The following is a 27,529-nucleotide window of genomic DNA, read 5'->3' as shown; positions in this document are numbered from 1 at the left end:
ATCCTATTGTTTGTTTGCAATCCCTGGGAAATCAGCAGGAAATCTGCTTGTTGTTGCTGCAACATGGATTTCCAGTTGGAATAATTTTTGCCTTGTGACAGACAGTGGGCCGAAAACCGTGTGTGTGTGTGTGTGTGTGTGTGTGTGTGTGTAATCCTGTAGCTCTGATGTTGTTATCAATGTCTTGCAGATAATCGCTTACCAGCCCTATGGGAAATCAGTGGACTGGTGGGCTTTTGGTGTCCTTCTCTATGAAATGCTGGCTGGGCAGGTAAGGAAATTGGACTAGGGTTTTTTGGGGGGCAGAGGTTGTGGGGTTTTCAGTGAGGTCCAAGGGATTGAGCACAACCCAGATTCTGGAATGGCCTGTTTGGTTGAGCTTGTGGAAGGGGTATGTATATGAAGCAAAGACTAACAGCCTTCCAAGCTGCAGATTGAGAGCTGGTGGTCAGTGTCTTGTCCCAGCCAAACCCCCAGCCTGTCTCCAAGTCTGGATGGGACCGAAGCCATACACAGCATCACAATAAATGGGGGTTGTGTGCTGGTTGCCTGGCTTCTGGGTAGAATCCCAGAAGCATCGTTGGGTAAGCACTTAGGACTGTCATTAGGAGCTTTGCAAACTATGCAGCCACCTGTAGACTTGAATTCTGAAAGGAAAAAGGGGGAAAGAGATGAAGGAGAAATTAAAAGGAAAGGTTAAGGAGGGTCAGGATGCATCAGTTGGAGAAAGTCTGGGCAAAGAAGAAGGGGGAAGCATGTACATGCCACCTGGCCTGCTTACTACATTTTACTTTGCCCGTTATATCACCTGCCCTTCTTTCACCAATTTGGTGAGCTCCAGATGTTTTGAACTACAACTCCCATCACTGGCTGGGGCTGATGGGAGCTGCCATCCAAAACATTTGGAAGGCATCAGGTTGGCAAAGTCAGTTCTATGGCCTGCAGACAGCTCCCTATCTCTGTGATACAGAAATGGATTGCAGTGCACCAGAACTGAGTAGCCCTAAAACTTTTCCTCCTTCTGTTCCCCAATGCTGTAGGCACCGTTTGAAGGTGAAGATGAAGACGAACTCTTCCAGTCCATCATGGAGCACAATGTAGCCTATCCAAAATCTATGTCCAAGGAAGCAGTGGCCATCTGCAAAGGGGTAAGAGCTGCTCAGGGTGTGTTGGATGCACAAAGAAGCAGTTTACCTCTGAGTAATAATACCAGTTGCTGGGAAGCACAGAAGGGGAGAGTGCTGCTGTTGCACTTAAGTCATGTTTGAGGATTTCCTACTGAAGCGTCTGGTTGGTCACTGCGAGAACAGGATGCTGGGCTAGATGGGTCTGATCCTTTGGCCTGATCCAGAAGGGCTTTGCTTGTGTTCTTCATACAAGGTAGCAACTTGGCTTCGGATGTCTGCCATTATCTAATTCACAGGGTCAGGAAGATTCTGGGCTGTAGAGAGGTTATCCTAATTTGCCTGCAGTTTCCTTTTCAGGCTACTGAGATTGCTGCAGTGTGCATGTTCCTCTGAGAACAGAAACCACAGAAGGGAAAGCCAGCAATATTTCCAGTATTAGCCGTGACTCCTCCATTGCAAATGGTTGGGCTAGATGACCCTTGGGGTCCTTTCTAACTCTATAGTTCTATGATTCTATTGTTGTTTCTGTAGTCTGCAGATGTTACATAAATGATTACATTATTTTCTGCATTGTTTTTGACATTTGCCTTCCACTGAAATGCACTGAAGCTAATACCCTAAGAAATTGCATTAGTTTCATCTGTAGTGGAGAGTGAGAGAGTTGCAATAGGTTTGATTCAAAGCTGAACTGTAGCTGAACAGAAGCAGCACTGACTGCAATGAACCCAGGACAGGACAGAAATTGCTGCCTTCTCAACATCCCTAACATCCCTTTCTGATTTGAGAACCAAGTTTATTTGTGTTGAGCTGAGCCCATTGACTTAAATCAGGGCTATGGGTCTTCTGCCCAAACTTCCTCCCTGTGCAAAGGATGGCTGTAGTTCTGCAGCCCATCTAAGCCAGGCCAAATGGGGCACACGTTTGGCATAATTTATTCTCCTTCTGCTAGCAATCAGAGATACAAAGGGAAATCTGACCTTGCCTTTTCACTGCCGGAAAAGTGCTGAGCTCTCCTCTGGCTTTGGAGACTTCCGCACATAGTGTAAAGGCAATTTTTGCAAGCAGAATGTGATTCTCCCTCTTGAAAAAATTAATCTTGGGCTGCACAGGGCCCTGAATGTCAATTTAACCTCAGGATTGTTCATTTGCATTGCATGCATCATCACGAAATGAATGTACCGTTTGGGATGTGTGGAGGAGAGGGCTCCAGGCTAACAACTGTGATTATTCTCTGGGGCCCATGGAGCATTGCTGGGGGCTGAGGCTTCCTTGTCAATTTGCTGCTTTCCATCTCTGATGTCCTCTTTGCTTGCCTTGCCATTTGGCCAAAGTGCTGCGTGTCAGATTGGAGGAAAAGTTGCTCAGCTGCTCCAGGTTTAATGGGCCACGGATGGTGGGAGGGGGAGGAAGGTACTTTTCCAGGTCACCTGGGAGTTGACTTTGCTCTGAAAGTGTGTCTCCGTGTTCCTGTTACTTCAGCCTCCTTCTCCACCTCTGAGGCATTAATTCCTCTAACCCTCACACTTAAACATCAGTGGTGTTCTGACTCTTGTCTGATATGACCCTCTTTCTTAAAAGCCAAGGCAGAGAAGGTGCTGGATCTGCTCAAAATGGTCTTTAACCTCCTTCCTGTCAGCACCAGCATATCCATAACCCAACAAGCTGGAAGGTGAGCAGAGGAGGGCGACCAAGAGGATCAAGGGTCTGGAAACCAAGCCTTATGAGGAATGGCAGAGGGAGCTGAGGATGTTTAGTCTGGATAAAAGAAGGCACGGGTTCGAGCCCCACATTGGGCAAAAAGACTCCTGACTAGATGACCCTCGTGGTCCCTTCCAGCTCTGCAGTTCTAAGTCTGAGAGGTGATATGAGAGCCATCTTCAAATATCAGAAGGGCTGTCACATGGAGGGTGGAGCAAGCTAAAGCAGAAACAACAACAACAAAATGATACACAAGGGGAGAAGGACTGGGCGGGAAGGAAAAAATCCAAATCTAAACTCAGGCACTGATTTCTAAACAGTTGCTCCTGTCATGGGCAGCTGGGGCAAGAGTTCAGGGACAGGAGGTTCCTCATTTAGCAAAGGTGATGCAATGGGCTTTGCTCCCCATCTCTCTTGCACTGAGGCAGTCTGCCAGAATGGCTGCCCCCAAGTGACAGGTGACTTTGTATGCAGAGTAGCCAAGAAAGTCAGAGGGGGCAGCCTGAGATCATTTTGCCTGCACACCAGCTCCTCTCTTCCAGGCTACGGTTGCACAAGTCAACCCCCCAAATATTGATGCCAGCGCTGCTCCATGTCCATTAAAAGAGGTTAAGCTGCGATGCTTTAGTGTGGGGAGTGGGGTAGAATGACCTTTCCCCCCTCGCGGCAGCTGTTAGCGTTGAAGTCAGCTATACCCAAGAGTCATTACTTTGCCCATTGTGTCTGGGAAGAGGAGGGAGGCAGGATTGGAGATTGGCATAGCGATAAAACTTCCTGTCAGTTTTATTTCCTTTCCCATCAGTCCGGGACTGAAGGCTACCAATTGGTAAGAGACAGGACTGATTAAAACATCTGCTGGGTTTTCCCTCTCTTCCTTTCAGTAATGGCCAATTGATAAGCCAACCAAGCAACTGTCGGGTGGGGAATGCGGGGAGATGACCAAAGGCTGTCTTCCCGGAGAATCCGTTCCACTGTGGAACAGTTCTCAACCATCAGAATCCCCCCCAAATGTTTAGTCAGAATCCCCTTTCTTGTTATTTGAATCCACTGGTTTGGGTCCTTTCCCCTAGATCAGCAGAAAACAAGCTTGCTCTACCTTCCCTGTGACAGCTTTTCAGATACAGTGGTACCTCGGGTTAAGTACTTAATTCATTCCAGAGGTCCGTTCTTAACCTGAAACTGTTCTTAACCTGAAGCACCACTTTAGCTAATGGGGCCTTCTGCTGCCGCCGCACCGCTGCAGCACGATATCTGTTCTCATCCTGAAGCAAAGCTCTTAACCCAAGGTAATATTTCTGGGTTAGCGGAGTCTGTAACCTGAAGCGTATGTAACCTGAAGCGTATGTAACCTGAGGTACCACTGTATTTGAAAGTGGCTATCCTGCCACCTCTCAGTCTTCTCTTCTCCAAGTTAAACATCCCAAACAGCATCAACTGTTCCTCATCAGGCTTGGTTTTCAGACCCTTCGTCATCTTGGTCTCCCTCCTCTGCACACCTTCCAGCTTGTCAATATCCTAAAACTGCAATGCCCGGAACTGGGCACAGTCCTCTTGTGGAGTCCACCCAAGGCAGACTAGACCAGGACTATTACACCCCTTGATCTAGACAGTCGACTTCTGTTGATGCAGCCTAGAGTTGCGTACACAACGTACTTTAGAATCACGCAGGTAGAAATTTATATGTGCGCGCACATGCAGAGGTGGTGACATTTTCTTGCTCCTGAAAGCTTTTGCTGTGATGTTATGAACAGTGTCAGCCACAGTGTGTGTATCCAGGATGGGGAAAGGGCAGAGATCTTTCTGCTAATGAGCTTCCCAACTGCCTCATTGGCGTTTGTCAGGCTTTGAAAGGGAATTGGCCCGTGGAAAGGGAGGGGGAGATGAAAACTGCATCTTTGGACAGGGCTTTGCATATGAACACAGAACGGCCTGTTTATTCTGCAGCCCCTTGTTCCAGGAACAATTGGAGTGGGATTTGCTTCTCTCTACCCAATTTGCCAAAGTGAATGCCCAAGTCAGGTGTCATTTAGGGCAGGTTTAGACAGCAAAGGACAAGCTGCCTGCGTTGGCTCTTGGGATCTGTGTTTGTCTTAAAAGGACCCAGGCAAGGAAGCTGGTGTTTGGGTTCCATAGAGAGCCATTGTGCCTGTGTGTGGTCAGGAGGGGTTTTATAGAATCAGAGTTGTCGAGTTGGAAAGGGAACCAAAGGGTCATCTAGTCCAAGCCCCTGCAATGCAGGAAGCACAGGTGCCACAGGAGCAAGGAGTCTCAGGCCGGTGTGTGCAGAGAGCAGTGGCACAGCCAGCCCCCAGCTTCCTGCCCTGCCAGGACTCCTAGCAGGAGATGAAAACTGTGGGCAGTTCAAGCCAAGGTGCAAAGACTTCTACCAGAATGCCACTGGCCCTGGGTTCAAGGCAGCCCTGGACAGCAAATCTAATCCTCCTTCATTGCTAATTGTGCTGAGATATCAGAAACTGTGGCTGCAGGGACATAGGGAAGAAATCCTCCTGCACTGCAAGGGGTTGCATGGCCCTTGAGATCCCTTCCAACTCTACAAATGTTTTGTTTTTTTAAAAAAATTAAACTGCTCTCTCCTGTTTGTTTGTTTGTTTTCACATATTACATTACAATACAAATGTACCAAAGCCAACACCATTTCCTCCCCACCCACCCCCAACATTTACATTTATATTTCCTCAATCCATCATTTTATTCTTTTCTCCTTCCTCCCACTTCCCTCTACAATTTCCCTCTACAATTTTTTGATTCAAAGAAAGTGGTATCAAAGGCGGTGGTGGTGCTTACCTTGAAATCCCTGGATGCCTTTGCATCCTATGTGTTAGGTGCTGCAAGGGTCTGTCTGTCTGTCTGTCTGTCTGTCTGTCTGTCTGTCTCATTTATCTCCCACCCCTTTTCTCCCAGGAGCTCAAAGTGGCATGTACCTGGTTCCCCACTCCTCATTTAATCCCTGTGAGGTTGAAGAGGCTGATGAGGCTGAGAGGCAGCTACTGGCCCAAGGTCACCCAGTGAGCTTCATGGCCAAGTCGGGGGATCTGAACCCTGGTCTCCCCCAGGTCCTTGTCCAACACTCTAACCACTACACCACACTGGCTCTGGAAGCCCAGCAAGTCTTGTATCATGATCTGCATTTGACAGTCCCTTTTTAAAAAATGAAATGTGACCCAAAGCAATTTACAAAAACATACAAACATGAAAACCAAGTACAGTCATATCTCATGTTATGTTTGCTTCAGGTTGAGCGTTTTCAGGTTGCATTCCGTAGCGACTCAGAAGTACCAGAAAGGATTACTTCCAGGTTTCGCTGCTCACAGACGCGCAAAATGATGTCATGCACATGCGCAGAAGTGGGAAATCGCGACCCGCAGATGCGCAGATGCGGTTTGCATTCCTTTCAGGTTGCAAACGGGCCTCCGGAACGGATCCTGTTCACAACCAGAAGTACCACTGTATTAAAAAACCCAAAGAAAATGAAAAACCTACAAACACATCCAGATACCATTTGAGTGTGTGTTGTGTGTGTGTGTGTGTGCATGTGAGTGAGTGAGTGAGTGTAGTCCAACCCTTTGCAATGCAGGAATCACAAGTAAAATTTACCCAAACTCAGAAATGATAGGTGTGGCTGCTGGTGTGCTCCAGGCAAGATATCCAGCTCCATGTAAGGATCTTGAATGCCAGCAGCATTGGGAAGCATCTGAACTGGGTCCCACATGACTTTTCCCTCCAGGCATTACCTGCCTGGTGTTGGAAGCCATGTGGAAGGAGCTCCCACGTCCTTTCAGTTATATTGGGAATGTGCCCAGAAAGGCGAGCCCACATTATTTATGATCACGCGGAGGTATGTTGCTTGCTGGAAGAGGCCTTTGTGAAGATCTCCAAAGCCTGCTTTCAGCAGAGCTGGTGGCGTCGCATAAATAGAAACACTTTCTTTCATCTTGATGTGAGGATTTTAGAATGAGCTTTGAACAATGTGCTGTTTCCAGGTGCACAGATTGCTGGCACATAGCATGCCCCTCTCCGCACAGGAGGCACGAAATTGCTGGCTTCCTCAATGTGTTCTGCAATATATACAATGCCCAGGAAAAGGGAATGATGTCCGGTTATCAGGCAGGCTGTGGGATGGAGATCTCAGCGGGCAAGGAGAGGCTGAAGGCTGCCTCTGACCTTTGGGTGGCACCAACCTTTGAACCAATGTGCAGCCTGCCTTTCTAGAACTACGTCAAAACTAGCTGGAAACGGCTTCCTAATTCTGGCAAGGCCACTGTGGACCATCTGCGATATTCTAAAGCTGCTGATCACAGCCCCACCCCACGGTGTTTTAATTTCAGCTTCTCAGAAATGTCGGCAAATACATTTGGATGAGAACACAAACACTCTTTTCTTCATTCCCTCTCGGAGCAGCCGCGGCAAACGTGACTTTCCCCAGCTTCTTGTTTCTACTCGTCTCCTGTGATGGATTGCACAGCCCTACTTAGGTAGGGGAGACAGGAGGTGCAAAAGTTCTGACCTTCCTTTGAGGCAGGAAGAGGGAAGAAGAGGAAGGGAGAGTTGCTTGCAGTGACATGTGAAAAGGATCGAGGGGTCTTAGCGGACCACAAGTATGAGTCAAAAGTGTGGTGCAGCAGCAGGGGTGGGGGTGGAGTTCATACAATTCTAAAGGTAAAGGTAAAGGGACCCCCTTGACCATTAGGTCCAGTCGTGGACGACTCTGGGGTTGCAGTGCTCATCTCGCTTTATTGGCCGAGGGAGCTGGCATACAGCTTCCGGGTCATGTGGCCAGCATGACTAAGCCACTTCTGGCGAACCAGAGCAGTGCACAGAAATGCCGTTTAACTTCCCACCGGAGCGGTACCTATTTATCTACCTGCATTTTGGCGTGCTTTCGAATTGCTAGGTTGGCAGGAGCAGGGACCGAGCAAAGGGAGCTCACCCCGTCGCGGGGATTCAAACCGCCGACCTTCTGATCAGCAAGTCCTAGGCTCTGTGGTTTAACCCACAGCCCCACCCGCATCCCTCATACAATTCTAGGTTGCATCAAAAAGAAGTCTCGTGTCTGTATCAAGAGAAGTAATAGTGCCACTCTATTCTGCCTTGGTAAGACCCCACCTGGAGGACTGTGTCCACTTCTGGGCACCACCATTTGAGAAGGATGTTGACAAGTTGGGAGCTGTGCAGAGGAGGGACCAAGATTATCTGGAAACTAAGCCTTTGAGGAACAGCTGAGGGAGCTGCGTATGTTTAGCCTGGAAAAGAGGAGACTGAGAGTTGATATGATAGCCATCTTCAAATATCTGAAAGGCTGTCACATAAAAAGTGATGGAAGCTCGTTTTCTGCTGCTCCAGAGGGGAGGACCAGTCCAGAAACAATGGATTCAAATGACAAGAAAGGAGATTTCGATTAAACATGGGAAGAAATTTCTGACAGTTAAGAGCTGTTCAACAGTGGAATGGGGACTCCCAGCAGGATCATCCATGTGAAGGAAAGGGGGCTAGCACCTCAGGGAGAGAGGTTCCTGTACAACTTCTCGTGGCTATGCTAGGTTTCTACTTGAAATTATATTTTTATAAAGTATAGGGGAGCATCAAAACAGTGATCCCACAATCTCTCCTCAGGTACTCCAGTCCATTCTACTGTCTCAAGACTCTGCCAGTTTGCTTGAGGGCCTCTTCCCACCTGGTTGCCACTGTGAGAACAAGATGGCTGGCCTAAGATGGGGCCCCTTTGGCCTGATCCAGCAGGGGAAACCTTATATTCTTACTGCCTCATTCTGCAACAGGTGTCAAATTGAGCACAAGGCTGCACTCCTACGTTAGCCTAGGAATAATAATAATAATAATAATAATAATAATAATAATAATTTATTTATACCCCGCCCATCTGGCTGGGCCTCCCCAGCCACTCTGGGCGGCTTCCATAGAAACCAAAAATACAGTAAAATATCACACGTTAAAAACTTCCCTGAACAGGGCTGCCTTAAGGTGTCTTCTGAATGTCAGTTAGTTGTTTATCGCTTTGACATCTGCTGGAAGGGCGTTCCACAGGGCGGGCGCCACTACTGAGAAGGCCCTCTGCCTGGTTCCCTGTAGCTTTGCTTCTCGCAATGAGGGAACCGCCAGAAGGCCCTCGGTGCTGGACCTCAGCATCCGGGCAGAATGATGGGGGTGGAGACGCTCCTTCAGGTATACTGAACCGAGGCCGTTTAGGGCTTTAAAGGTCAGCACCAACACTTTGAATTGTGCTCGGAAACGTACTGGGAGCCAATGTAGGTCTTTCAAGACCGGTGTTATATGGTCTCGGCGGCCGCCCCCAGTCACCAGTCTAGCTGCCGCATTCTGGATTAGTTGTAGTTTCCGAGTCACCTTCAAAGGTAGCCCCACGTAGAGTGCATTGCAGTAGTCCAAGCGGGAGATAACCAGAGCATGCACCACTCTGGCAAGACAGTCCGCAGGCAGATAGGGTCTCAGCCTACACACCAGATGGAGCTGGTAAACAGCTGCCCTGGACACAGATTTGACCTGTGCCTCCATGGACAGCTGTGAGTCCAAAATGACTCCCAGGCTGCGCACCTGGTCCTTCAGGGGCACAGTTACCCCATTCAGGACCAGGGAATCCTCCACACCTGCCTGCCTCCTGTCCCCCAAAAACAGTACTTCTGTCTTGTCAGGATTCAACCTCAATCTGTTAGCCGCCATCCATCCTCCAACCGCCTCCAGACACTCACACAGGACCTTCACCACCTTCACTGGTTCTGATTTAAAAGAGAGGTAGAGCTGGGTATCATCCGCATACTGATGAACACCCAGCCCAAACCTCCTGATGATCTCTCCCAGCAGCTGCATGTAAATGTTGAAAAACATGGGGGAGAGGACAGAACCCTGAGGCACCCCACAAGTGAGAGCCCAGGGGTCTGAACACTCATCCCCCACCACCACTTTCTGAACATGGCCCAGGAGGAAGGAGCGGAACCACTGTATGACAGTGCCCCCAGCTTCCAGCCCCTCAAGACAGTCCAGAAGGATGTTATGGTCGATGGTATCAAGCGCCGCTGAGAGATCCAGCAGAACTAGGAAACAGCTCTCACCTTTGTCCCTAGCCCGCCGGAGATCATCAACCAGTGCGACCAAGGCAGTTTCAGTCCCATGATGAGGCCTGAATCCCGACTGGAAGGGATCCAAATGGTCCGCTTCTTCCAGGTGTGCCTGGAGTTGTTCGGCAACTGCTCACTCAATCACCTTGCCCAAGAATGGAAGATTTGAGACTGGGCGATAGTTGGCCATCGTGGCCGCATCTAAAGATGGTTTTTTTAAGAAGCGGTTTAATAACCGCCTCTTTCAGCGGGTCTGGGAAGGCTCCCTCACAGAGGGAAGCATTCACCACCCCACGAAGCCCGTCACCCAGTCCTTCCCGGCTAGCTTTTATAAGCCAGGATGGGCAAGGATCCAGGAGACAGGGGGTTGGTTTCACTCGTCCAAGCAGCCTGTCCACATCCTTGGAGGTAACAGATTGGAATTGATCCCACTCAACTTGACTAGACAGAACTCTAGCACTCTCCCGCCCCGGCCCTGCTTCCACGGTGGAGTCTACTTCTTCCCGAATCTGAGCAATTTTATCTGCAAAAAAACTTTGCAAAATCATTGCAGGAGAACATGTGGCCCGTACTGGGCCCCAATGTTGCAGGTGGTTCCGCTAAATTGTGAACTACCTGAAAAAGTCTCCTGCTGCTGTTTTCTGCAGATGCAATAGAGGCGGTGAAGAAATTCTTCTTCGCCGTCGCTATCACCACTTGGTAGGCTCGACGTTGAGCTCTAACCTGTGTCCGGTCAGATTCGGAATGAGTTATCCGGCACCAGCGCTCTAGCCGTCTCAACGATTGTTTCATTGCCCTCAGATCCGTGGAAAACCACGGGGCTGTCCGGGCTCCATGCAATCGGAGAGGGCGCTTCGGAGCCAAACAGTCAATAGCCCTGGTTAACTCCACATTCCAGCGGGCCACCAGGGAATCAGCTGAAAGGCCATCAGCATGGGATAAAGCATCCCCTACCACTCTCTGGAAACCATTTGGATCCATTAAGTGGCGGGGGCGGACCATCCAAATCAGTCCCACCTCCCTGCAGAGGGGATGGGTCGCAGAGAAGTCCAGTTGCACCAGGAAGTGATCTGACCATGGCACTTCTTTCGTTTCGCTTTTACTTAGTGTCAGATCACCAACATCCATAGAGGTAAACACCAGGTCCAAGGCATGTCCGCGGCTATGGGTTGGGCCAGACTTATTCAGGGACAGCCCCGTGGAGGCCATGCTTTCCACGAAGTCCCGAGCGGCCCCTTGTAAGGTCGTGTCGGCATGGATGTTAAAATCCCCTAGGACGACCAAGCTAGGTGTTTCCAGGAGAACATCCGCCATAACCTGAAGCAGCTCGGGCAGGGAATCCTTGGTGCAGTGGGGAGGTCGGTACACCAAAAGGAATCCTGTACTGCCCCTATTGCCCAACTTCCAGAACATGCACTCGGAAAACTGGGTCTTCCCAATAGGACGCCTGGTGCAAACTAATGACTTCCTAAAAATCACTGCAACCCCCCCTCCCCGCCCACATGACCTGGGTTGCTGTGCGTAAGAGAAACCTGGTGGACAAGCAGCGGCAAGGACAGGCCCATCTGCTTCATCCAACCAAGTCTCTGTTACACATGCCAGGTCAAGTCCTCCATCCATGATCAAGTCATGGATGGCAGTGGTCTTATGAATCATTGACCTGGCATTGCACAGCAACACCTTCAGGTCATGTGGGTATCCCTTGCTGATTCTAGTATCCACCTGGTCAGGACCAGACCCGGAGGCAGGAATAGTCCTCAGACAATGACTAAACCTGCCCCCTCGGTAATGACATGGCCTAGTCTGAATAACTGAATTAGCAGCAGATACTTCCAATAAACAGCTCCTGGGCCTGGCTGTGAATTGTGCAAGTTAATTTGGTTTGTATCTACTTGTCAGTTGTGTGCAATGTATCCTACTTCTCATAGACACAAATTCAGAGCTATACACAGTTCAGAGTGGTGTGGTGCTGGCCTCATATTGCCACTACATTTGGCTGGCTGCTGTCTTAATGAAGACTGATGCCATGCTTTTGTGCTTTGCTGTTTTGATCTGTAGCAGTGTTTTAATGTCACATGAAACGTCATAAGAAACTGACTTATGCTGCCTCAGTCCATTGGTTCACCCAACTCATGTTTGTCTACCCTGATGGGCAGTGTCTCTCCAGAGTTCAGGCAAGGAGTAAGGACATAAGAAGAGCCTGCTGGATCAGGCCAAGGGCCCATAAAGTGAGAAAGCCACAAGGACTGTTACCTTCAACTATGGAGGGAGATTGTAGCCATCATGGCTAGTAGCCATTGACAGCCCCCTCCTCAATGAATTTGCCTAATCCTCTTTTAAAGCCCTCCAAGTTGGTGTCTTTCACTGCCTCCTGTGGGAGAGAGTTCCGTAGGTTAACTGTGCACTGCATGAAGAGTCTCTCACATAACATCCCTGAGCTACGGTTGAGAATGAGGAATGTCTTATGGGAGCATTTGCAGCCTATAAATAATTGCTTCTAAATAAAATAATGGAATACACACACACTGACCACTCTCGCTCACTCTCTGCCCACATATTTGCAAGCTTTTTTTCCTGAGCCATAAGAGCTCTAACAAAAGACTCTAAGGATGCTGAATTCTGTGTCAAGCACCACTCAGTCAGGGATGCCCTGGAGACTTGCAGCTCCAGCTGTCAGGTGAAGCAGGGCTGGTTTCCTGACACTGTGCAAAGTGATGCAGAAGCATGGATGGGTTCTATCTTGCAGGGGGCAAATGATGCCTCCGAGCTAGAGTCTGGATTAAAGCACTGTGAATAAATTGTTAGCTGTAGGGGACAAAGCAGAGCAGCCTAGAGGCACTCTAGGGCATCCTCCTCAACCAAGAGGGAGCTGGCATCCAGAACCTTCAAAATGCAGTGTCTGTTCTATGCATTGCAAGCACAAGGGCTCCAAATGCATCATCCTTCATGGTTCTGCCCATTCCCTCTTGCTGCCCTGGGATCTGAAGCCCAAACACATGCAGGAGGCCACCTGACTCCAAACCCCTCCTCAGGTCCCCATGTTTGGCATGAGGCTGCCGGTTCATGCCCTCAGCCCTCATCTTCAGCTGAAGAATGGGCCACAGCAACAGTTTTGCATATGGAAGATCCCTGTTTCAATCCCTGGCATGCCCCCTGCCTGAAACCCTGGAGGGCTGCTGCCAGCCAGTGCTGACAATACTGAGTTAGGTGTGCCAGTGCTATGAATTTATACACAATGAGGATATTTTATTCCACGAAGCAGCACAAACTCAAGACCCCAGTGCATATAAAATGGTGCTTTGCTGTCCTTGCAAACATACTTTAGTATATATATAATAGTAATGGTAAGGCAGCTAGAATTTGCCTGGAAAATATAATTTCTGTCCCTATTGCAACACAGCATAAAATAGTCCTGAGCAATTGAGTGCGGGTACTCAGCTGCTTCAATGCATCATCTGCCCTTGTTGAAATGTAGATTGCAGTTCAGCCTTCCAGGTGTTAAGACCATATGAGAAGAGACTGCTAGATCAGGCCAATGGCCCATTTGGTCCAACATCCTGTTCTCACAGTAGCCAACCAAATGCCCCAATTAGCAGAGACATCACCTTGCCAACAAAGGTCCGTATAGTTAAAGCTATGGTTTTCCCAGTAGTGATGTATGGAAGTGAGAGCTGGACCATAAAGAAGGCTGATCACCAAAGAATTGATGCTTTTGAATTATGGTGCTGGAGGAGACTCTTGAGAGTCCCATGGACTGCAAGAAGATCAAATCTCTCCATTCTTAAGGAAATCAGCCCTGAGTGCTAACTGGAAGGACAGATCCTGAAGCTGAGGCTCCAATACTTTGGCCACCTCATGAGAAGAGAAGACTCCCTGGAAAAGACCCTGATGTTGGGAAAGATTGAGGGCACAAGGAGAAGGGGATGACAGAGGACAAGATGGACAGTATTCTCGAAGCTACAAACATGAGTTTGTCCAAACCGCGGGAGGCAGTGAAATACTGGAGTGCCTGGCGTGCTCTGGTCCATGGAGTCACAAAAAGTCAGACATAACTAAACGACTAAACAACAACAGAAAACCACAAGTGGGACCCAAGCAGAAGAGCACTTTCCCCTCCCTGCTATGGTTTCCAGCAACTGGTATTCAGAAGCATTGCTGCCTCCAATGATAGAGGCAGAAGCATAGCCATTGTAGCTAGAAGACATTGATAGCCTAATCATCCATCTTTAAAAGCAATCCAAGTTAACAGCTGCCACTGCCTCCTGTGGAAGTGAGTCCCATAGTTTAACTACGTGCTGCATGAATAAGTACTTTTCTTTTCTCGGTCCTGAATCTTCCAGCATTCATCTTCATTGGACGTCCACCTGTTCTAGTGTCAGTGTTTTCAACTACAACTCCCAGCAGATAACACCAGCAATTTTGAAGCTGTTGGGAGCCCAGCTGTGTTGGCTGAGGCTGATGGGAGTTGTAGTCCAAAACATCTGGAGGGCAGCAGATTGGGAGCGCAAGGGAGGCAGCTGTAGTCTCTTGCCGTAGAAAATTTCCAGTGTTATTTGTCAAGGGCTATGTATTACTGACAGCGCTTTGGGCAGAGGTGAGATTTGCACTGGAGACCTTCTTGCTTGTGTCTCTGTCGTTTTAGCCACTTCACTGCACTTAAGTTCCTATAAGTGTCACTGGACCCAGAAAGAGGCTTGCTTTACCCACTCAGCCTTTAAACCAGAACTCTCTTTCATATCCCCTTGGTTTATCTAGCCTTTTGCATCCCTTGCTATCTGTCTCTTATCTTGGGGCCAGAGCCGTGTACCACCATCACCAGGATATTAATGTTTCTTCCGAGTCTCTGGGTTCACTTTTTATTTTTCCTGCCCCGCTCGCTGGAGAGTTGGGGGTGGGGTGGGGGCAGGAAGAGATGTAGCTTGGCTGCTTGGAAGGCACATCCCAGCGATAAAGAGCAATAATTCATGCCTCGTCCCTTTCTCGCGGAACGTGCCGTTTCATTAACTGAAGCCTTTGGAGCCGGACGCTGCCAATTCCCTCCCTGTTCTTGGTGTTAATGAAAAAGAGATTCTGAATGGAGATGGCTCCATGCTAAACCGGGTGGCCAGTCTTTGCACTTAATTGCTTTTACAGCGTCAGGTTTGCAGAGATTGCCCTCAAAGTACAAAGCTGCCTTTCTTACCTCTTCATGGTGCTGGGTAAAAGCAGCCCCACATCTTGCCTAACCTCTGATCCACTTTCAGCTGTAGAATGGGAATCGTTTGCATCCATTTTTATCACTTGTGCCTTCTTTAAAAGCATTCATGAACCAGAACAGGATTGTTGTTGTTTTGTTTACTTGCTTAGTTAGTTACTTACACACACACACACACACACACACACACACACACAAAACACAATGTATAATAGCAAATACCACAAAAAAATAAGAGTAGGAAAGGATGACTAGAATTCAACATAGAGGAACAAATTTCCATACTAAAATTGAACATAATAAATTAATATTACAAGGGTCCAAGTAACACAAATGGGTTTACATTATTCCAGTACATTGTGAAACTACTCCATTTCTTGATAAAAACATTCTGTTGTTGCCTGCCCTCTCTGTGTCTCACTTAACCATGCATCCTATGTCCCAAATTGTTGTTGTCCATTCTCCCATTGTTTATGTTTTCATTTTTTCCCATTTCAGACAAATAATCATTCTGGCAGCAGCTAAGAGATGTTGCATTAATTCCCTGTCCTCTATTAATTCAGTTTCTTTAACATAGACAAATAGGAAAACTAGAGACTCTGTGGGCAAAGCATAGCCAGTTGTTACTTCCATTGCCATTGCTATATCTCCCCAGAATCTTCTGCTTTTGGGACATGCCCAGAATATTTGCCATATCCCAGCATTTGCAGCTTTGCAGGCATCCCTGACTGTTCTATATATCCAGTTAAGACATTGCAGTGTCAGGTGAAGCGGAATGAATGTCGCCCACCTAACTCAAATGGTTAGCTATTTAACAAATAAATGTGTTTTTCCCCCACCTCTGTCTCTGTCTCTCCAAGCTCATGACCAAGCATCCAGCAAAGCGTTTGGGGTGTGGCCCTGAAGGAGAGCGCGATATCAGGGAGCACGCCTTTTTCCGCTACATCGATTGGGACAAACTTGAACGGAAAGAGATCCAGCCTCCTTTCAAGCCCAAAGCTGTAAGTTCCTCCCCTCCCGTCTCACTGCCACAATTCTCTTCTTCCAGCAGAGACACTCGCTTCGCATCTGCAGCGTACATTTCAAGCACTCTTGTGCCACTTTCGACGCTTCCCCCAAAGACACCTGGGAACTGCAGCTTGTCAGGGGCGCTGGGAATTGCACCTCTGCAACAACTCCTTGCACCCTTTAACAAGCTAGAGTTCTCAGGATTCTTTAGGGGAAGCCGTGGCTATTTAAAGGGGCATCAGGGTGCTTGGAATGCTGGGTGTGGATGAGGCCAGTTATCACAGCCCCTTCTTGACCCGGACAATAACATGTCCCCTTTCTTATAGCTGTGACTATGTCGGTGTCCTGCATTAAGGGCTGCTTTCTGTTGACTGATTCACACATGCAGGATGTGAGGTGGTCATCCTGTGGGTGCGCAGACTGCAGGATGGGGGCTCACATGATGGGAATATCCTCCAACAGGGGTGCGAACTTGAATAAAATATTGGAGGGGGGCAGGTAAGCCCAGCCCCACGTAATCAATCACAAGACACTGCACATGCACACCATTTGAATGGCAATGCACATCAACGGGGGGGCCCTCAAATATTTTATTGGGGGGGCGAAGGGACCTCGTCGCCTAGGAGTTGGCTCCTATGTCCTCCATACAAAAATAAAATAAAATAAATCCCCAGTACATATTGGGTAGGAAATGTCTACCCTAGTTTTCTCCTTGACATCCTAATGAAGGAGTCTTTTTGAGGGAAGCATTCAGTCAGAGATGCTGGCAGCATCCTATGAGCTTTGATTCATTCACTTCTCACCTGCAGCTGAGATGCAGGTTGGTGGCCTCAACCGCTGCTGTTTGCAAGAACTAGGCCTGGATTGATTTATAGTTCTCTGCAACTCCACAAAATGGCTGCGAAGTGGGGAGCAGAGTTGCTGGCTCTCTTTTCCAAGGCAAGGCATGGGATGTCCCTGTACCCGCTCTGAAAAGCTTGCCTGATACGTGCCTGTTCTCTGAGAAAGATGCGCCTGTGATCACTTTCTTGCATTAGCTCTAAGTGTGTTCGGCTCGAGAAGGCCACGTGGTGATGCCAAGGTCTCCTGAAAGTCGCCCATGGGAGGCATAGACAACATAACCTTTAGCCAGTCTATGGAAAACACTCTGCTGGTTTCCGTCTGGCCAAAATGCCATTCTTAAATCACAAGCCTGCAGAGAGGCAGGAGCAGCCCCGGTACCAGAAGTGGGGTTTCATTAACTCAGGCTACATGGGAGCCTTAAGCCGTGCTCTGCTCACTGGGGGGGGGGGGGATAGGGAGAAAGGACAGGGACAAAAGGTCCTTCCTTTTTTTAAGAGTTTTGCAACTGGCACCCAACTGAGACTGTTAGACTTCTGAATGTTCAAATCACCATTGGCTTTTCTGACTGGCTTGTATGTCGGGGTCTCCTATCCTGGGCCCCATCTCTGCCACCAGCACCTGAGTTGGAGTCCCGTCCCCCCACACCTCTCTCTTTCTCTTGGAGAAGGGGCTGAGAAAAGGTCCTTTTTGCTCTCTCGGAACCTCTAGCTCAGCAACTGCACTGTACGCCTGAATCATTCATGACGTGGTAATTCACTCAGCAGGTAAAAGGCAGGCAGCAGCTTGAATAGTTTATGAGCAGGCGCCAAAAGCCGGGGAGAATTCTTATCCCAAAGAGGATCTGGTGTTCGGCCAGCGTTTCTGCGCCCGATCCCTGGATAATGGCACTTTCTGCAAACTCCTAAAAGGAAAGGGAGTGCACTCCCCAACTTCATACAACCACACTTGGAATCCTAGTGTACAGTTCTGGTTGCCTCACCCTAAAACGGGTACTGAAGAGTTGGGAAAGGTTCAGAAAGGGACAATTGAAATGATGAAGAGGATGGAGCCTCTCCCTGAGGAAGAAAGATTGCAGCCGATGGGACTTTTTAATTTAGAGAGAAGGGAAGTAAGAGGCAACTTGATGGAAGTTTGTAGAATTATGCATGGTTTGGAGATAGAAAGAAGTTTTTCTCCCTCTCTCCTAATACTGTACTAGAACTTACTGAAGCTGAATGTTGGGAGATTCGGGACACATAAAAAGTAATTCTTAATGCAGTGCATAGTTGAACTATGGAACTCCCTGCCACATGAGGCAGTGATGGCCACCAAACTAGATGGCTTTAAATGAAGACTAGACAAACTCTTGGACAAAAAAGCTGTTGATGGCTAAAAGCCAGGATGGCTATGCTCTGCCTCTCTGGTCAGAGGCAAGAATGCTTCTGTATGCCAGTTGCTGACAACCACAGCAGGGGCAAATGTTGCTCTTGTGCTTCAATCCTGCTAGTGGGTTTCCCACAGGCATCTGCCTGGCCGTGGCAGGAGAAAAAGATGCTAGACTTGATGGGCCATTGGCCTGATCCAACAGCTTCTTCTAATGTCCTTATTGTCAACTTCCAGTCATCTAGCTGCAGCTCAGTGGCAAAGTACTTGCTGTGCATTCAGAAGGTCCCAAGTTCATTCTCCAGGTTGGGCTTTAAGTGACTCGCAACTGAAAATCACTGCCAACCACTACGTTAGATGTAGAAGAAGAGTTTGGATTTGATATCCCGCTTTATCACTACCCGAAGGAGTCTCAAAGCGGCTAACATTCTCCTTTCCCTTCCTCCCCCACAACAAACACTCTGTGAGGTGAATGAGGCTGAGAGACTTCAAAGAAGTGTGACTAGCCCAAGGTCACCCAGCAGCTGCATGTGGAGGAGCGGGGAAGCGAACCCAGTTCACCAGATTACGAGTCTACTGCTCTTAACTACTACACTGCACTGGCTCTCCTCTGTATGGGACAGCTTTCTGTGTTCCTACATAGAAAAGCCATGTCTCAGAGGTGGAGGACATCTGCATTATATGCAGGAGGTCCTAGGTTCACAACCCTGATATTTCCAGTTAGGATTGAGAAGATCCTCTGGGGATCTGCTGCTAGTCAGTGTGGACAGTATTGAGCTGGCTGGATCAGTGACTTGGTATAAGGCAACTTCTTACGTTTCTCTCTTTTTTCATGAGCTGGTTTGGTTATTGCTGGACTCTTCCTTTCCCCTTTCTGACTGTTCCGTTTCCTGTTCCCAAGTCGAGCACTCCCTGCATCTCTCGCTCCTGCAGTCTTTTTACTTTGAGTGCCTGGTTCCTTGTGCTGCACCTGAGAGCGGCCAGCGCTGTTCCTTGAAGCACCCCCAACCCCTCCTCTCCCCAATAATCTGTCAGATTGGTTGTGTTTGTGTAGAAGTGGCTGTTCTGACAGGGTCGTGCATGGCTGATCTTTCGCGGCCATCCCTGCATATCAAGTGGCTTGGAGCAAACCTGACGCCAGCTCTCCTTGAGATAATTATGGGCTGCTGGTGGTGGTTGGTTTTTTTAAAAATCAAATTACTTCTTTACATAGAAGCCAGGGCTTGGAGAGCCTGTGTGATCTGAAGGCAAAGCTCAGGCAAGGGGGATGCAGCACATTCTTACAAATAATTGCAAAATATATAGTGCAATCCTAGAAGTGTCTACGCAGAAGTAAGTGCCTTTGCGTTCTGTGGGGCTTACTCCCCAGTAAGTACGCATAGGATTGCAGTCTTCATGACAGAGCGATGGCCTCTTTGGATATAGGGCTTAGATGTTTCAAAGGGTGGGATGTTAAATTGCTCCCACTGAAAATGGCAGGCCTGTGTTTTTATTGATTTATTAAATTTCTATCCCCCCAGCCTTCCTCCCTAAAGGTGTACAGGGTACAGTACAACAGAAACAAAATAAAACATACTTTATAACAATTTAAACCATCTCAAAATGTTTAGAGCATCTGTAGGGAAGATTAAAAGCAATCGCATCCCCTCAGTTCTTTCTATTTAATTTCATGGCTGCCGTGCCCATGGAAGCAGGAATGCTTTTCCACTACTCCTCAAAGCCAGTAGTGAGGGAGACAGACGAGCCTTTCGAGAGGATGTCCTGCAAATGGGAAGCACCACTGAGAAGACCCTACCATACTGAACACCAACCAGGCAGCAGCCAGAGGCAGCCCCCAGCCAAGGGGCCTCCCCTGTGTTGACTCCTGCACCGCTCTGCCCCATAACATTTGGGGCCACTGATCATGTGCTCTGACATCCCATTCGCCATTTCTTTGTGCCCTTCCCTTCTCTGCTACATCCTTGGCAGCAGCTGGTGAGGAAAGGGAGGATTTGGTCATGTCAGGGTGCAAGGTGAGTAACCCTAGGTGTTATGGGGGGAAGTGACTCAGCCCAGGGATGCTAACTTTTGGCACCATTCCTTGATGTCACAAGATTTAAATGCCTCTTAATCAACAAAAACCCCTAAGTGCCAGCCAACCTGGTGCCCTCCTTATTTTTTTTATACTTTTACACTATAACCTCCACCCACCCACATAAGGCAGAAGGCATGGGGACCCGTCTAAGAGCTTTGGACTACAGATCCCTTCTGCCTGTGCTGGCAGGGGCTGATGGGAGTTGTAGTCCAAAGCATCAGGAGGGCACCAGGTTGGGGAATCCTCTTGTAGGGAGTTTCATGTAGTTGCATCCCAAGAGGTATCTTTGACCTCATCTAAAGTTGCAAACACGAAAATGCTTCCCCCACCCCCACCCCCATTTCCACAACAAACGTCTGAAGGTTAGAGGTGGATCTTGAAGGCAGAAGTTTCTGAAGCCCTCTCATTAATTTCAGTGGGTTTACTCTGAGTAGAGCTTAGTTGGAGATATCCCTAGATTTTCTTCTGTCTTTGCAAGGGGTTGGTGTTTTTATAATTGCTCAGCTATATAATTAGTGGGGCTGCAAGCTGTAATCAGTTTAATGGGCAGATTAATCAACTCATGTGTTAGTTGTTTAATCAGAAGGGGCCAATTTTAATGGGCAAGGGCAAACTCTTATTAGTGGGGGCTGAATGTCAAAGGCACACTTCTAATTACAAAGCCACCAGAAAGAAAGAAAAAGCCCAACAGTCCTGACCTGATAGTACTGAGTGATGGCTTTTTATTAATTTGTAAATTATCTCCCCAAAGGCAGCGATATGCAGACTTATTGATTTATATGAAGTGGCCTAGATCCCTCTTTCCTTTATGAAACGATTCCAAAGTGGCTCCCGTGATAAAATGAAATGCAATGCATTCAAAAGAAATCCAATATAACATGACTAAAGAAACCAAATTCCGACAAGAAAGCATCAATCACGGAGGCAACAGTGCTAAAATAATGAAATCTGGGAGGGAAATCCATCAACTAAAGACAGCTACATCTTGGCCAAAATTCCAGAAGGAATGGGGGGGGGCTCTTTGAAATCATACTCAGAGTAAACCTATTGAAGCCCATGGGATTAAGCTTGTTATAATCACCAAATGCCATGCCTCTTCTGGTTCTGGGAGACAAGCGGGATGGGGAGCTTGTCGCAGCAGGAGGGAGAGCCATGCATCCCTCTTCACAATGCACGGCCCATCTCTGCCTCTTGGTCTTCCTCCCCTTCTGCTTCTGCTTCTATCTCTGGACTGCCCTCTGCCACAGACTCTCCCCACTCACTACTGTTACCTCTTCAGCTTCCAACACCTTCTTCTCCCAGTCTGCCCTCTCTTCTCCCTCTGACCACTCATAGTTGTCCCACCACTGCTCCCCAGGCTCTCAGCCTTCTTCCCTCGGGGCTTCCACTGCTGCTTCCTCCCAACCAACCAGTCCATGACAGGCTTGCTGCTTGCTGGATCAATCAATACAATTAAGAGTTTGCAGCTTGCGTGGGGTGCAGCTGGCGAGTGAAAGTGTTTATTTCTGGATGGAGCTGCATAACGCTTTGAGGAACAAGGGTCAGTGGTCACATCTCATCCGTACAAAGGGCAAAAGCTGAATTACATTCTGTGGGAAAGCAGAAACATGCTCGCGCACACCCCAGGGGTCCGGTTCTTTTAAATATGCACTGCAGCACCCCATCAAGGTCATTTCAGGCAATGGCGCTGGAGCTGCAGCTGTCATTGTGAGCTTGCAGCCCTCACATTCTGCATCTCAGATGGTCCTAGAAATCTCAGCAGTTTCCAGGAGTTTGGTTAAGGATCAACAGCTGAAGCCCTGGTAGCTAAATGCTTCACTTCATCTCTGAATACCAGGTGCTGTGGGGGGGATGTATCACAGTGTTCCCAAACTCTTTCAGGGAGCCCCCTTGGTTCCATAAACTCATCCCCAACATTATTCAGAACAGTGGTTTGCATGACCCACTAAAGAAGATAATAACCCAATAAAATTCAAAAGTGACAATTAATTGTAAGGTAAAGGTAAAGGGACCCCTGACCATTAGGTCCAGTCATGACCGACTCTGGGGTTGTGGCACTCATCTCACTTTATTGGCCAAGGCTCTGTGGCTTAACCCACAGCACCACCCGCTTCCCTGACAATTAATTGTACACTTATTCAAAATACCACTAAAACCATTTCGTTTAACTAATTCAACAAGACTGATGTACTTGATCCAGTGATGCCAACTTTTCAAAGTTTGATAGTCATTTACAGTGCCCCAGGCCACCCCCTTGCCTCTTAGCTGCCCCCTAAGTAATCCTGCCTCCCACTTTGAGAACCACTGATGGTGGATCTTGTTGGAATACATAAGCATCATGCCAGCCTCCCCCAGCCTCATGCTGTTGAGATGTCTTGAACGACAACTCCCATCAGCCCCAGTCAGGATGACTGCACTGTAGTAATCCAAAACACCTGGGAGCTGTACTTCCCAGAACATCTGGACAACACCAGGTTGGTGAAGGCTATGTTGCAAGTGCAGAAAGCCTTTCCTAGTACAGTCCTCATTCTGAAACAGGGAGGAGGAGGAGAGACTGCACTGTAGTAATCCAAAACACCTGGGAGCTGTACTTCCCAGAACATCTGGACAACACCAGGTTGGTGAAGGCTATGTTGCAAGTGCAGAAAGCCTTTCCTAGTACAGTCCTCATTCTGAAACAGGGAGGAGGAGGAGAGACACAGCCCTCATCCTTTACCACCAGTGTTGTCAGGCGCCCTGCCTGATGTCTCTGCTGCTCCAGGTGCTTCTGAAGCTAATGGCAGTGACAAGTGTATTTTCAAAGGTTTAGCTGCACGTCCAGGAGCAGGCTGAGCTGGCAGGCGTGTGAGGCTTACAGAAGCAGGTAGAGCTTCCTGCCACACTGCTGCCTGGCCTAGGCTTGCCTTTTTCCTCTTCTGTTTCGGATGCGAAAGCCAGTTTCAAGACATGACTGAGGATGGCTCCATTTTTGGAGCATAGATGGTTTACAAAAAAAGACAAAACCATAAGAAGAATTAACAATAAGGTAAAACTTGCAGGAAGGCAAAATAACAACAGACTGAGGACAGATTAAAAATCACATCAACTTTTGAAACATCTGGGTAGGCTTGTCTAAACAAGAATGTTTGTAGCAGGCACCAGAACGAGCACAGCGAAAGTGCTTGCCTGGTGTCAATAGGCAGGGAGTTCCAAAGTGTAGATGCTGTCCTATTAAAAAAACAATATGGACAATAGGTTGGAGGGGATTGGCCTAAAGAATCTTATAGGATGATCATTTATTATGGCCAGTAAATAACCATTCTGCATTTCATTTCCCACTCCCCAAGCCCGACCTACAAATGCTTGTCCACAGAAACACTTGCCCATTTTGCTGCTAGGTAAACCTTTTTCAGGTCAGCTAGTTTGGTGAACCTCCAAGGCAGTAAGCAAACATAAAGAGCCACCATGAATACCTCTTGGAAGTGATTCCCCATGTTCAGATTTGATCCATGGATGGTGCTGCTAAGTAGGTGCTTTCCATCTGTCTTAAGGGGGTTGATTCCTACAATGCAGGGGTCCCTTCCAACTCTACAGTTCTGTGATTCTATGATTATGATGAGTATCTCTCACACACACACACACACACACATGCCTGCATGGAAGCAAGGGCTCCTGGGAACACATGAGCTGTTCAATCATTTTGATTTCCGAATGTCATTCTCCGTGAGACTTGCCGCTGTCAGGTCGGGTTAGAGGAGACGAATGTCTTTGAAGCTGTCTTCTGGGACGTGAATCATGTGGAAAAGAAGTTCTCCGCAGTTGCAGACTTGTGGCTTGTGGAGAAGGCGCTTGAAGCAGCTTTCAAAAATGTCCAAGGCTTAATAACCACCCCCCAAAAAATAGCTGCTTAAAGAAAAACACAGACATCCAGGCAGGCTGCTAGCTACCTTTTACAGCCGTTCTGCACATCCAGCTCTTAGACACCCTGTGCATGTTTCTTGGGAAGATAAGCTTCAGTGCACGTGCTGATGAAACTCCTCCTCTTGCAGCTGTGAGCTGCAGACTCCGCTATCCAAAATGAAAATGGCAAGAGCAACCTTGCACCTTCGTTACAGGATTGCTGTTTGGCTCCTGCACTCAAAGAGGGGGGGCGATAAAGAGGGGCTCTTGCTCCTTCCCCCAACATGCTTTGCTTTCCCACCGGCCCCTGAGTAAGAGTGACACTTGTCACACTATAGAACGCTGCAGAATCTCCAAAGCGTTTCCCTGACATGGTTTTAGAGATTTTCCCGATAACACTCTTTGGTAGATCATTATTGAAGAGGGAAGAAGTGCAGGCTGAGAGCTTGCCCAGCTTGGGGAAAGGCCATTGGCAGGGCACCCATGTTGTAAACCCAAACCACAGTTGCAGAGCTGGAGGAAAGCTTGTGGGAGTTTGTGAGACGCGGGAGGATCCAAAAGACACCAGAATGGCCAGTTCTGATGCTTTTATTGAAGAAAGGCATTGGCTTACAGCACAGCAGCCTTTCAATTCCCCTTGGCCCAGCTCAAAGCCTTCCATGGGACAAGCTCCACAGCAAGGAGATGGCCAGGCTGCAGGTGGCCGGTACCCAAAACATTACAGATAGTTCCTCTTCTGGGCTCGGAGCCCAACATCCCAGTTCCCATGGATAAGGGTACCATCAAAGCAAGCCAGTTAGTATATCAAAGCAGGCATATCTGAAGATGTATGAGCCCAGAACCACAGCAGCTTTTGATTAATGAAAGGGTTATCTTGAGTGCCAACATGGCATAAGCACAGCTTCTGGAGCAGCTCGCCTTCAATACAGCACAACCTGCTTTGCATGCAGAACGTCCCAGGTTCAACCCCCAATGGCATCTATAGGAAGGGCTTGGAAAGAGTCCCTGCCTCAAACCCTGGAAGCCCACTGCCAGCCAGTGTAGACAACACTGGGCTAGATGGACCATTGGTTTGACTTGGTATATGGTATCTTCCCGTGTTCCTAGTTGGGGCATAATTGAGATTTGATCCAGGGCTTGCCTAGGAGCCTATCTAAGGAGAGACCATCCCTGAGAAGGCCCCTCTCCTTTTATTTATTTCAGCAGGACCAGATGTCTAGAAGTTAGCAGCCCCCACTGGCCTTAGGAAATTAGGTTCTCCTTGTGGCAGGGGGCATATCCAGGTCTCAGGCTATCTGTGCTTCCAGAGACCACAAGCCAAAACACAGCATATCTGCTCTTCTCATATTTTCGATAGGCCTCTTTGGGGATGCGAATTAGCTCATGGATTTTCCAGGCATAGGGCTCTATCCAACACTCTCTGTCCTCTAGTGCAAAGTGAGTTTTAATGTTGCACAACAGATGAATCCAACGCCATACCTGCGCTAACAGAAACGGATTGCACCATGAATTTCGCAATCCGTTGTGCCACAAAGTTGCCAGCAACCTGCTTATGCGTTATCTCATGCAACAACATTTCACTGGTGCAAAACCAGTGGAACAAGTATACCGCTAAGTGACTTTAACCTAGCACTAAGATTGGATACAGCTGCAGGTTCTAAAAGAATCCAACCTTTCCTAAGATTCCAAAAGAATCTAAGGGACTTCCTTGGAAGGTGTTGGACTCTCCTTCATTGGAGGTTTTTAAGCAGAAGTTGGGTGGTCATCTGTCAGGAATTATTTAGCTGCAATTCCTGCATGGCAGGGGGTTGGATTAGATGACCCTTGGGTACCTTCCAGCTGTAGCCCATGGTAAATGTCTCTGCTGAAATCAGACCTCAGTCAACACTACCTCCAATGGTTATGGGGAGGGACTGTATTTCACTGGTGGACAAAATTATTATGCTTTTCATGGGAAAGGTTGTGAGTTCAATCTCTGGTTATGGCCAGAGAGAGAGAGAGAGAGAGAGAGAGAGAGAGAGAGAGAGAGAGATTGAGAAGACCTTTTTTGCCCATGACACTGGAGGGCCAATACCCCTCAGAGATGGCATTAATCTGTTTGATGGGCAAATATTGGAACCTGGTATGAGGCCACTTTCTGGGTTCCAGTGGACTCAGCATGATGGGAACAGCTTTCTGCTTGGATCTCTGGAAAGGAAGGTTGGTGGTGGGGCACCTTTTGCTGAAAGATCATGCGGTGGTCATGGGATTTGGGGAAGGAATACGTGGACCCCAGAGTAGCCTCCTTTCCCCGCTACAAGCTCCCAGTTGTGAGAAGCTGAAGAGGCTTGACAGTTTGCAAGTGTTTGCCTTGAATAATTAATTTTTTTTAAGAGCCTGCTGTTACGTTTATTAAAAATGCAAATTGTTTTTCTTAGCAAATGAAAGTTAAATACCATGCAGGGGGTGAAAAAACAGCGGTGAAAAAAGCTACTGCCTGGGATGAGTGGCTACTTTTTAAAAACTGTGTGTGTGTGTGAAGGAGGGATGTACGGTACTTCTAAGCGCCTCCATTTCCTCTGAGGGCATCACGCCAAGAGAGCAAGGCTTAGATGGTCCGTTTGATATGAACAACAGTTCAGTCACCATTAAAGGGAAGCCATTAATGCTGACGCTGACAGGCCCTTTGATTGGCAGAGTTGAATCCCATAGAAGATGTTCTTGTGTTCCCTTAAAAGCATCCTCTCTGAGCTTGCAATGTATGAGCTAGACACTTAAAGGTCCTCTTTTCAGAGCTGATAGATCGCAACCCAAACAGCCCAGTAGGCGCAGGCAAAGGCTTGGATTATAGGGATTTGGGTGGGGGGCAGGAAGATAATTTTTTCCTGTTCTCTTGTTACTTTGGATGTACTCAATTTGCAATTGCCGGCCAGTGAACAAACTGAAGCACATGGCTATCCTTGGAACTCCACACTGCTCTGAATTTTATGGTGCAGTTCTCTAAAAATGCATATCCTGGTGACAATAATGTTCAAAACTACCTTATGTTGGGAAAATTGGTTGCAAAAAAATTTAAAATGCTTGCATTAGACAGAATCACGTGCAAAAATGCGCACTCTCGGGGAAATGCAAACAAATTTTCATGCAGACTTCTTTTGGGGGGATGGAGGAAATCACAAATTAATGGGGAAAACTTGGGAAACAGAGGGAAACTGAAACTATGCTGGAATTCTTCTTTAATCATTGGTTCTTACAAACA

The 27,529-nt window shown here is 47.9% G+C and overlaps 1 protein-coding gene across 2 annotated transcripts in view; it reads left to right on the top strand.

Moving 5' to 3' along the window:
• PRKCB (protein kinase C beta) overlaps nucleotides 1–27,529 on the top strand; it is a 191,039-nt gene that overhangs the window by 151,477 nt on the left and 12,033 nt on the right. For both annotated transcript variants that reach the window (XM_079952777.1, XM_079952776.1), the window contains exons 14-16: nucleotides 191–271; nucleotides 1,041–1,148; nucleotides 15,986–16,126. In XM_079952777.1, the coding sequence (XP_079808903.1) occupies nucleotides 191–271; nucleotides 1,041–1,148; nucleotides 15,986–16,126 (330 nt within the window). The remainder of the gene's footprint in view (nucleotides 1–190; nucleotides 272–1,040; nucleotides 1,149–15,985; nucleotides 16,127–27,529) is intronic.

Source organism: Podarcis cretensis, assembly GCF_951804945.1.
Source record: "Podarcis cretensis genome assembly, chromosome: 14".
NCBI classification, from domain to species: Eukaryota; Metazoa; Chordata; class Lepidosauria; order Squamata; family Lacertidae; genus Podarcis; species Podarcis cretensis.
Note: the sequence above shows the minus strand (reverse complement) of the source record. Positions and strands in the feature narration are given on the sequence as shown.